We start from the raw sequence: 12,269 nt of genomic DNA on the forward strand, positions 1-12,269 counted from the left end.
TTGGGCTGTATTTCACAATTTTAGATATACCAACTAAAATGAAAATTCAGTGTAGATATTTTTTTGGCCAAATTTGGAATCTAGCCACTTATTTCACGAGATAACTTGCATATAATAGGAAAAATAAAGAAATGAATAATATAAATTTAAAAAATTATAAAATAGATAAGAATGTTATACATTTCATCCAAAATTTCAGATTTTTGTATGAAGCCTTTGAACATAAACAAATATCAATACAAAAAGATATTATCAATTATTAATAAAATAAATATTTTGCCAAAAAAGTTTAAACCAGTTTTTTTTTTCTAATTTTCATTGCAGATCTTAGGTCCAATATGGATGGTCTTTTCAAAATCTAAAATCTTGACCAAAGGATCCAAAGATGAATTTTTCTAGGTCAGCAATAAGCATATCGCTATTGGATATTTGGATGGAATCCTTCCACTTTTTCGTTTATGTTACCTTTGATAAGGGCTATAGCCCGGCCTAGCCCGGTCTGGACCCCGGGCCTGGGCTAGGGCCCTTTTGAAACTTCTGACTTAAAACTAAGTCCAACCCTTTACGTTCAAGTTTCTAAGCTTCTATGGTCAAATGTAGCCCGTTGCATACATCTTCTTTGTAGCAGATGGGACAATCGGAGTGCTTAAAAAATGCCTAGTGGCAAAATGGTTCTAATGCTTTTGAGGAAAAAAAAATTGAAAAGAACTGCGATGTGGCTTTGGTCCCCATGGGAAAGAGGTTCTTTACACCAGGCTAGCAGGTTAATGGGGTTAGGGTAGCAAGAATGGAGGTTGAGCCTAGTGGCTTATACAGGGGTGAAGTTCAGATACTCAAGTTAAAGATTTTACATTGCATTCAGGCTCATTCAAAATTTAGCTATACAACTCTAAGAGCTGGTTGCTCCAAGGTTTGAAGTTGTGCCTAGTGAATATGAACTGACCACCCAGACTACATGGCGTTATTGGCAATTGACAATTGTTTTCTTTAGCTTCAGCTTAAACAATTTCAACCCCCACCCCCAAAATGAGGCCAAGCTCATCTCAATTGGGGACGTCAATGAGTTGGGTTAAATGGTGAACCCACCTTCGCCCTAACTTTGGTTCTGGTCATTCTTGATCAGGGGGCTTGGATCAGTTTGGTTTGAGGCAGACCCACAAAAAACACAATCCACTGGCATCACAGAATTGTAATATTGCTGATTTAGATATTTCAGTGATGGTGTTCTATATAATTCTCTCTTCATTGAAATGAGAAATTAAAATTATGCTTTTTCTTGTTTTCAGAAAACAATGTAGGAACCTGGATCGCAGTGATGGTGTTCTATATAATTCTCTCTTCATTGAAATGAGAAATTAAAATTATGCTTTTTCTCTCTTCACTCGGTAGTGAAGACTAAACGAACCAAACCAACTAACTTCCATTAAAACATGGCACTAAGTACACTCTTTTTCCACGTTTGAAAATTGAAACCCTTACCTGGCAAACACGCCTCTTTATTTAACCCCGTTCATATAACATTGTCGACAACGAGTGTTCATTTTTTCCGAACGGTTGCAATGTAAGAACCTGGATCGCAGAAAATGAAGAAAATCCCATTAAACCCAACCGATGTTTTAAAAACTAACCCGGAACCAAAAACTGATTTATCCACTAGTTTCCGGGTCAACAGTTACTGATTTATCCAGATCTATTGCAATTTAAAAAAATAAAAAGATTGACGACTCAACCATTCAAGTCTGCTTGAGAGGTAAAATGGAAGCATTTGTCTGGACAGTTTTCAGGCCGAACGATCCAACCATTCAAGTCAATGACAGTCCGAAAAGTCGAAAACCATGACAGATTAAGAAAAAAACGAGGCTTCAGGTATTCCCATGACAATAACGTGTTTTGATACTTGTAGAGAAAAGATGGAATAATCCATACACGAGACATGTATTTTCTGCAGTGCCATCATATAAAAAGCATACATGATGGTGGGGGAATGTCAAATGTGTCTTGATTGTTTTCACCCTAAAAATGAATTATTGCCTACATACCTCTTTCACCTTAACCAACACAACTCGAATTTTTTTTCTCTAGTAAAAGAATCTCGGAATTGCTTAGCTAACCACAAGAGGATATGTATAGTAAATGAATTGGGCGCCTCAATAAGCCACTTCTCTAGAAAGAAATTTCAGGGGCATGAACTCAAGATTCCAATTAGCCCATTGCCTAATTTGACGAGTTGGGTACTCCATTTCCTGAATGATTCTCATCTGCAGCTTCACTAGAAATATCAGGCCCACAAGGGATCTTTCCTGGATAATTGGTAGTGGGGGAATCTGAACCAATCATGCTGTAGATCATAGAAAATTCAAAATAAGCATCTTGAATAAACAAACAATGCACTGGAAGAGCTCTTGCGGAATTCCTCACCTTTTGTCAACAATCACCATTGAACGCAGCTCACAGTTGGCAAAACTGCAAGGGAAGACGATAAAGGCCATTAATCAGTTAAAGGCAGGCACGCGATTGTGTTGGTATCAACTGTTCATTAAGTAATTCCAGCCTCAAAAGTGGTTGTAAAGGTTAAGCAAAGTTCACCAGATTCATTTCTTCATTGTAATGAATTAATGAAACACGCTTAAGGACACATCTATAGAGGACAAGATTTCTTCTTTTAAGAAGAAACACACTTTTCATGAGCATGGCACCATAATCCAGTCCACATGGATATGCCACTATCTTCCCTCAGAAAACGAAACAGGATAGAAGTACTACCGAAAATAAATTTATTTAAGAATGTAAAAAGAAGGGAGAGGAGAACAAAAGGAAAAAAAAAAAGACGGAACCAGTAGGAAGGGTGAGACAGCATTTTAGCAAGTATCAGAAGAAGTCAATTCTCAATCAATTAAAACAAATTTCAACCCAACACTTAACTGTTTGGAAATCTCTTTCTTCACCAATGGATGACAGTCATTTCCATATCTACTTAGAGTATGATACAAGAACCCACTATGGGTAACTACTGCAATCTCTTTCTCTTTTCTTGTCCACAGCCTGCATAAAACCCCCCAAAAAAAAGGAATCATAAGGGTGAGTACTGAAAGATACCTAAATTAGAGCTCCAGCAACAGGTCTGTCTAAATACTTCTCACAAACTATTTATTGGCTTTTCTATTTTTTTTTTGGGTAGAAATTGGCTTTTTTAATTCATGGTATATACAAATTATATAATTGGAAAATCATAGGTACATACATTAATTCAATAGATATTTGAAAAGGCAAAAGCAATTAAAGGGAGACTCAAGGTTAAAAAGAAAGTAGGATGTGAATGGTCAGAAATGTTGCACGGACACATATGTGGAAGTTGGAATCCAATGTGTCCAAGAGTCTGATGTAAAGTACAAGTGTCATCAAGAATCTGAGTGTCAAGACTCGGACGTATGTCCAACATGGACAGGCCCATTTAGAAAGAATCCATGCAACACTGGTAATAAGGGACTTATATCCTTTGATGCCCAATACTAGTACAAGGGTGCCATATCATGTCAGATAACTCAAATATTTAGTTTAAATTTCACATCTGATACTGTATTGTCTGGGTAACAGCTTCTGATCATGATGCTATATCATACAAATTTGCTTCAGAATTAAGATTGATCTAAGATGCTAGTCTCTGGTGAAAACAGTACTAATATCAGGAAACACCATACATCCCCAGCCTCACTCGTATTTCTTGGGTTTAGTTACCATTGGTGAGACTTGTAATGCTTAAGGTAAAGCAAATAGGAAATTGAGGTCCAGTGTACACAGTGGTTGCATTTGCCACTTCAGGGCATAATCTGATTTCCATATTACCCTTACCATTTTTGTTGTTCTACAACATTTGACACATTTCTAGTTTCCACATACATACTGTTTTAATTTTATCAGTGTTGATTCCACATTAAGGTGATAAAACAGCAGTTACCAGTTCATAAACTTCATTCCCCTAGCTGCAACATCTTCATTTGGCTCTCTAATATCGGCCTCCCACAAAACATCCTCGTCATTTTCTATCTGTAAGGAATTTCAAACATTGTTTATTATAAACACTTTGATACAAATTTAACTACAACTCAAGCAATAAAAAAGAATATCACTGATATATTGATAATCAGTACTAGTATGAAGGTTATAATCAAAGCTATCAGAAAAATACTTGCCAGTGAAAAATCAATTGCAGGAAAAAGAGGTTGATACTCGCTAATTCTCCTCCTCTTATCACATGGGTGAACTCCCTGTGGTCAATGTAAACATTAGAGAAAACAAGAGAAAAGATTCAAAACTTTGGGTAACAACAATATTCAATTGAGAAGCTTACCAAAAAATACAATATGAAATTGAGAAAGTCCCCATATTGATGTGCTATAGCTTATGAGTGTCAAAAGGTTTTGTTGAACAACCAATAAAAAATGGTTTTATTGAAATTTATTAAAGGGCAATAAAGGAGGCTATGTTTTAAATGCTTGAGGAAAATCAAAAGTTTGTGGTGATTGCACAGTTTTCCCCTACATCCTTTCTTGTGCTTGTGTCAATAACCCACGAGTGTAATGACCAGCTTAAATGAGACTTAGACTAGTACTAAAGTTAATATGCAGCATAAATCTGGATACTCTAGGTGGCAGCAGAATCATTCAGAATCCTGGCACCTGGGTGTTATGATAGTCTGGATGCACACCCAAATAGATACCCCCCAAACAAAGTTAGTCACCAAAGCTACTATATCTAACCACCTGGTGGAAATTATGATACCTGGATCAATGTTCTGAAAATTGTAATTGTATTGAAAATCATAGAGAAAGTTAAATTGAATCAAATCAAATTATGAATTGTATAGTAAATTGTAAAATTATTTATGTTTTTTACAAGCTTGTAAAAAAATAAAAATTAGACAAACTAAAAATTTAAATATATAAATATATATACTTATTTATAGATAGATATTATATATATAAATATATATTTACTTATTTATAGATAGATAAGTGATTTTTTTTAATCCATGTCTACCCTATATTATAGGTAACTGAAACCATAGAGTTAACCACTGTGCACTAGAAGCTTATGATGATATAATCAAGTTTGATTTGGAAGTCAAGTAATTCACAGAAGGGTTCGGCTATCATACCGGAAAGACATGATATCCAAAAAACTTGTGACCAATGAACTAGTATCATAAATGTGTTAACCAAACAGGTGGAATTTATCAACATTCATGGGTGGGTTTTGATTGGTCAAAACTATTCTGGTACCATGTCTTTCCAGCATCATAAATTTTCCCTCCACAAAATCTCCATTGAAAAACTTCAATGAAACAAAGAAATGACAAAGTAGATAACTAAGTGTTGATTGAATTGATTTGAATTGCATGAATGATAATAAACTGTAAGATTCTTGAGTCAAATTATAAATTAAAAAACATTGTAAGGTTTTTGAAGAAAAGGATTCAGAAATAAGATTCAAATTGAAACCCTTTGAACTCATGCTTTGAATCATGAATCAAATCATAAAGTGTAAGATTGATGCATGCATAGTGTACCAGTGTTGGATATGTTACTGTACCCGAAATGAGACCAGATACTCTTTAGATAGACTGATATGGTTGAGGACTAGCCTTATTTCTGCCACATTAAGGGATGGTGCAAATCTAGATTGCATTAGAATGTGGACCAAAGGGCACTAGGTAAGGTTTACTGATATATAAGAATATGAAATCTAAGTTTTGCAAGAAAGAAAACATTTCAACAAGCTTATTATCTCATTCAAATCCTACATAGACTTAAAAATCATAGGTACAACTTACACTATACCGAATTACCTATTTAATCTCAAATACAAGATTAAACCATTAGAACATAGAAAGAAGCCAGGTGATCATATGCATGCCTTTTTAAACTGATTACCACTTATGCATGCCTTTTAAACTGATTACCACTCCCATAACAGTCCACACTAGGCCCATACCCCTCCTTATATAGTAGCAAGCTTTCACCAAGTGAAATCAGCCATTGACTTCTTTTTTCTTTTTTTGTGTGTGTGTGTGTGTGTTGTCTTTTAGTTCAGTCAATTTAGAGGACAGTGCCAAGTCTATCCCTCCCAGGACCCCAGATTGCTGGGGAGAGCATCCAGTAATGGTTTCTTCTCACAGTTCATACATGCAGCAAGCCTGAGGGGTTGATATTGTTCTATCAAAATAAGACAATGCAGGGCCCCTTTTTGGTCCAAAACTAAGTTACGTGTACCAAAGAAAGTATCATAGGATTTGAAGGAAATTCTGAAAGGTCTATTGAAGTATGTGAACTGTGGAGTTTGTTATTAGTTGTAGCTTGACATCCTAAACAGTGACTAAATAAGTATCATGAGAGGGTAAAAATACAATGTTACTCTTGTTCTTCAAACTCTGAAATTGAGAATCAGTGTTTTAAAAGCGCAAGGCGCAAAAAAGGCACAGGGATCAATTTGCGCCTGAAGCACAAGGCGCAAGGCACAAGGCGAGGTGGCGCCTTTTTGAAGCAAAGCACAAAAATACAAAAAAAAAGCTAAAAAATAAATAAATAATCAGAAAATTCAAAAACAATGCCAAAAAAATCAAAAAAATCAAAAAAATCAAAAAAATCAAAAAAATCAAAAAAATCAAAAAATATTAAACATAATATTAATAAAAATATGAACTTAAATTTTAAAATAATGTTTTAAAAAACCTATTATCTAAAATTAAAATACATAAACATAAGATGTAAACCATATTCAAATGAGAATTTAAAATAAAATCAAACATATAAAACATTTTCAAGCATGTAAAACCTCTAATCTCTTTTTTCACTCAATTGCATTACTTCAAGTAGCTAATGTAATGTAAAACATATTACATTCCTGATTCTACGAGCCGCCTTTGTGCCACGCCCCTTGAGGCAAGCCCAAACAAGTCCACGTTAGGTCTTAAATTCATAGTTTTCACACAAAAAATAATGATTTTATAGTTTTAATTGCTTTTTAAGAAGACATTTTATTAGGATGAATGAATGAACAACATTACCAAATTGGGGGTTCTCGGAGCATCAGGCGCACGCCTAGGCGGACCTTTTAAATCACTGGGAATAATTGCCTTTAGAAGAACAAAATCACATTTTTGAACATTGTATTTGCAATCATATGAATCATCAATATGCAAAGATGAAGGTATTAAACAGTTGATCAAATATGATACTATGGGTATGTTGCATTAGGCTAAGTGAAGATTAAAAAAAAATCATAAAATTGTAATGTAAAACATTAAAAAATGAAAATAAAAGTTAAATAAGAATGAACTCTAATCCAACAAGACAAAATCAGACACAACAATGTTCTCTGAAATAGCACAGAATGATTAAGACAGAAAATATATACAAAATAAATGCAAATTAACTAGCAGCTTCAAAGTCTGCAAGGGTAGACAATAGACATAAAAGGAGGCATCCTAGCCAATAGTGAATACCATGGGGGATCCCTGACAATTTTCAAGGATGCAGCACCAATGGAAATCTTTTCCCTAAGGAAGAATCTTTAATGCCTAGTTTGAAAAGTCGAAATTAAGTAATGCCTAGTTTGCAACTCAAGTTTTGAAATCAATAGAACAAAAATAACTTTAACTAAGTCCCCAATCGTATGCTTACTGGCTTCTAGATTTAAGCACTCTGAATATAAAATCCATGTTTGATCTACATACCAGATGTTCTCGACAAAGCTCCATTGCTAAAAAAGGAGGGCAATTCAAACTTGAAATAGCAGAACGATCACTATTTCCAGCATTTGCCACCATAAGTGGAGGAGCATCAACTCCATCCACATAGCCCCCACCACCGAATACTCCTACTGCTGTTTGCATTGTCCTGCAATTCAAATAATAGTAACCTATAGTAGGTTAGTATAATAACAACAAATACTTGAAGTAGTACTTTAGTTGCCAAAAGCACACAACAACAACAACACTACAATAGATGAACAGTATACATCCATCGACTTCCAAGTAACAGATTTCAATAGGAATCCTCATAATTGAAAGATAAGATGACCAGGCACAGACAAGGATAAAAATACAAGTATTCAATCCCATATTATGATCTTTAGTTTACTTCTTGTTTCTCAAGAAACCAACTTGCTATTAGAGTTTATGACAATTAACAAGCTAAAATTTATTGAAACTTCTAATATTCATAAAATAATTACTACCAAGTACTGACTATACTGTAAGATTCATTGCATTATGCTACTATATATCTAGTTCACAAAACTAATACAGAAATTGTTGGTACCTGATCATACATAGACACAAGAAAACTTTCACAACCATATCAAGAATCCAGAATAAGAATAAGTGTCACATCATGTGGATATAGGTATCTAAGCATGTTATGTTCAGGTGTGAGAGCTTAGTAATTGTCAGATACACAGCTTGACAACTAAAATTATTAATAACTTTTTTATCCCTTTCCATTTCTGTTGGCATTTGCATTTGAAGCAATATATTGATACTAGTATGGATTTATTTTTGAGAGCAAGAGCACTTCAAAAGACAGATTCACTGACCAAATTGCATTTGTTGGCATAGGAGAGGTTCTCCATCATAAACAATAAATGATATCAAAGGGATGTTTTCAGAACTCCTTGTTGTAATTGATTTTGAGATTGGATTCCCCTATTTTACAACAACAACAAGAACAAGAAAAATATTAATAATAATTTGCTATTTCACACTGATATGGCTGTCCTGTCCTTTGTTATATAGCTCTACAAAGTAATTCAAAGAATACTGAAATTAGTACAGGTAAATCAAAGAAGAAAGAAAGAGAAGAAACCCTAATTTGTTAAAAGGAATCAAACCAAGAAGGAACACAAAACTCTACTGTCAGATGCTGCATTCTATCCATGCTAATCAGGAAAATATTTTTCACTAAATATAGAATTAGCCAGCCATATTTGCCACTTTCCAAGACTGTAACATGAGACGGAAGGGCATATCCTTAATAAAATATAACATCATGAGAGCCTACTAAAAATGATTTCAAATACTGGAAAACTTATACCTTAGCAAAGGAGATGTAATTACTAAATCAATCCTCTTGACAAGTCCAGATGCATGAACATGCTTATGTAAATTATCAACCTGTAACAGAATTACAAAATCTTCTTTAAGCATTTTAGTTTCAGAAGATAAATGACAGTGATCTAAGACCGCCAAAAACATCACTTTCAAGGTAATAGTATGCAAGAAATTTTAAATGGAAAGAGTGCATAAGGCTATAAGTTGGCGATAGATAAGTTCCTAGAGATGAAGAGCTAGTACCTGCTGCCAACCAAGAGGGGTAAGGTGTGCATCAAAAAGTTCTGGAGATAAGTATGCTTTATGGTTCTTTTCTCCTTCTACATTGTGAATCCCTTGTGCATGCCTCACCTGGATGTATGGTTTTATAAGAGCCCAATGCCTTTGGAAGTAAAAAGGATGAGGAAAGAAGGAAATCCTGAACATGCTTCATATCAGATTCAGCATATTCAAATCTGCAAATCATGTTAAACATAGAAAGAGAAGTGATACAAACCAGGTGCAAAATTTTACATCGGTGTAATGGGAACAGACTTGTACTTGAAGTGTTATCCATATCTGCAAAATGAAGCAATCAACAATTTCAAATTTCAAATAAAATAAAGCTTCAGAGTTGTAATACAAATACATCACTTCCTCAAATTTTATTCAACTTTTGAGGACAAGAAATATAGAAACCAGGTTCAACATGTACCCCTAAGAAGATTCAGGCATGATGTAGTTATACCTTATATGGCTTATCATGGAAGACCCAATTAGCAGAGTTAATGGGTCAGTTGTAGCAGGGATGCCTGCATGGGCCCATTGGCACTCACGACAGAATTCAGATTTGCTCCTCACAGAGTGCACCTCACTGCACGTAGCAGTTGTGCATTGGGAACCCCATGAATGACAATATACAAGTACCGGATATATTCCCAATGTGCGGATGCAAGTGCTGTGAGGTCAGTGTGAGGGGCGCTCTGTGAGGAGAAAATCCGGACCTTTCATAAGATGGAGAGCCTACCCTTCTGCAGGTCTGAACCTGTGCCTCCACAAAATGAAGGAATGCCTCCACTATTGGGTCAAGGGCACAGCACCCTTGCCATGACCTAACCTATCTCCCCATAGCACTCTGTCTGAGACCACATTTTCTACAAATTATCAGAGCTACCATATCTTCATCATGCTTTTTTCCACATGTTCCATTTAGAACCTTCAATTGTACCAAATCACTCATTCTTATAGGTCTATACATCATATAAAAAGTTTATTTCATCATATCATATTGCCAAATCAACACACTAATTTCCTTTATTGTGTAGCCACTTGTTGCCCCAACAAATTATTCTTAGTACACACATTCATGCCATGTCTAATAATCCTCCAAGTCTTACTATTCAACCATATCAACATCCTCATCTCTGTTATACTCACGTTATGAATGTGTTTTAACTCCTCAACATTTCACTCCATAATGCATTGACACTCTTATAACTATCCTTTAAATTTTATATTACCATGCTGCTAGCTTTCCACTAATCCCTCTCCGGACTCATGAATAAAAAAAATTATGCCATCTACAGACAATATATACTATGTGACCTCCTATTGTATATGCCTAGTTAATAATCACTGAGTGTAAAATAAAGGCAAAGCCTTGAAGTGGCTACAATTTTGTGGAGTTCTAAATTCGTAGCCTAGAACATCTTCAAATTTTTCTTTTGGTTTCCAAGCACGATAGATTGCAAAATTACGTTCATTACAGATTTGCTGAATGTGCAATTACTTTGACAGTAGCAGACAAGACTCCCCAACAGAAGACATTTTAAGCTCAGCTACTTGAACATTCTGTCTACTACTCTAATCCATGCTCCCTCGTATATGAAGCCCACTATACCAATAAACCGATAAATCCAACGGACAGTAGCAGACCTAATTTCTTCCAAAACTAAGTCAGTCGCAAAGTAATAAAATGACAACAAATAACCGGACGTGGATACAGGATTATTTCCTAACGAGATCCAGACTTAGGCCATGGCAAAAGAAACACGGTTCATTTGAAAATACGGAAGCACATAACGATTTCCTCAATAATATGCAAACAAATATAAAATTCGAGTATCCTCGCAATCAGGCATAGAAATTGTGAACATAAATGCAAAATTGTGAGTAATCGGAACAAAAAAAGATCCCCGCATTATCAGAAAAAAAAAAAGGAAACGGAAGACGTAGATCTAGGGAAAGACTAGATAAAGGGAAACGAGGAAAAGGAATGCAAAAGATGAAGGCAAGCAAGAGAAAATGGATGAAGAAACAGAGCTAGGGCTAACCTATAAGAGACACGTTGTTGCAATTCACCATGATTAAAAACAAGCAACCTCTTCCTATAAATTCCGTGGCAAGTATAATATTAATACCTGAAAGAGAGGAGGACGAAGAAGAGGAGCAAACGAGAGCGAAACGAGTTGACGGATGAGCAGACAAAGACGCAATTGAAACTGGCCTTGGCCTTCCTTTTATAGACGTAACAGTGGATTGATGATGGAAGAGAAACGGTGAAGAAGACGAAATACCATGAGTCATGCTGCTGTTGTTGTACCTGGCCTCCTTAATAATATGCTTTGCCAGTTTTTGGTTTGTTTGGGTCGGTTCTCTCTCTCCTTCCCCACTCTCCGTGAATGAATGGTCCAGAATCCGCGTTTGGACTTTGGACCTCGAACGCCGTGAGCAAGATGTGGTCCGAATCTCCTTTTTTATCTTTTTTCTTCTTCTACTTCATTTTATTTATTTTTTTAATTATATAATTTAACCGACGCATATTGATTATTGATAATCCTCATAAATGGGAAAAGGAAAAAAAAAACTGAAGCAGGGACCAACCAACGCACACCAAGCAGCACGCCGCATGTTTCTTGGGTTGGACTGTGATCGGACGGTGCATATTGCCACTTGGAAACAGTTGGTGGTGGCCTGGTGGGGCCTCTTCCAATCCTGATGGGGGGTCATGGATGGAATCATGCGTGATAGCGCATTGACGTGGTGCATTAATTAGTTCGTTGAATTGGTCAAAATTGGCAGACAGGAATAAGGGATCGCCCGCGTATCATCCTGGATATGCCTATACCACGATCTGGCGCTGCGTAAAGGCAGGAGGCAAGTTGCGAAGCAAAGGTTGTTCCTT

At 35.7% G+C, this 12,269-nt stretch overlaps 1 protein-coding gene across 4 annotated transcripts; it reads right to left on the reverse strand.

Moving 5' to 3' along the window:
- Positions 1 to 1,843: 1,843 nt before the first annotated feature.
- On the reverse strand, positions 1,844 to 11,808 carry LOC104595567 (phosphoglycerate mutase-like protein 1). Of its 4 annotated transcripts, none has more exons than XM_010256343.2 (10): positions 11,506 to 11,808; positions 9,603 to 9,664; positions 9,350 to 9,457; positions 9,090 to 9,169; positions 7,733 to 7,895; positions 4,191 to 4,265; positions 3,956 to 4,044; positions 2,923 to 3,042; positions 2,419 to 2,463; positions 1,844 to 2,338 (listed from the first exon to the last, which is right to left on the reverse strand). In XM_010256343.2, the coding sequence occupies exons 1-10, from the start codon at positions 11,669 to 11,671 to the stop codon at positions 2,215 to 2,217; spliced, it is 1,032 nt and encodes a 343-aa protein (XP_010254645.1). In that variant the 5' UTR covers positions 11,672 to 11,808; the 3' UTR covers positions 1,844 to 2,214. The 4 variants fall into 4 exon arrangements, with proteins under 4 accessions (XP_010254645.1, XP_010254647.2, XP_010254649.1 ...); XM_010256345.3 differs by having other exon boundaries at positions 11,419 to 11,769; XM_010256347.2 differs by having other exon boundaries at positions 9,350 to 9,524; positions 9,620 to 9,664; positions 11,506 to 11,581.
- Between the last annotated feature and the right edge of the window lie 461 nt (positions 11,809 to 12,269).

The sequence above is a fragment of the Nelumbo nucifera genome, chromosome 5 (assembly GCF_055504915.1).
Source record: "Nelumbo nucifera cultivar China Antique chromosome 5, China Antique-T2T, whole genome shotgun sequence".
Classification (NCBI taxonomy): domain Eukaryota; kingdom Viridiplantae; phylum Streptophyta; class Magnoliopsida; order Proteales; family Nelumbonaceae; genus Nelumbo; species Nelumbo nucifera.

Bases quoted from the DNA above. Each gene is read 5' to 3' on its own strand.
- LOC104595567 (XM_010256345.3), bottom strand. From the start codon at position 11,671: ATGACTCATGGTATTTCGTCTTCTTCACCGTTTCTCTTCCATCATCAA. The intron at 9,458-9,602 runs GTTTGTATCACT...CCATACATCCAG, and splicing joins GATGTAAAATTTTGCACCTG to GTGAGGCATGCACAAGGGAT. The intron at 4,266-7,732 runs GTATGTAGATCA...CATTGACCACAG, and splicing joins AGCTTTGTCGAGAACATCTG to GGAGTTCACCCATGTGATAA.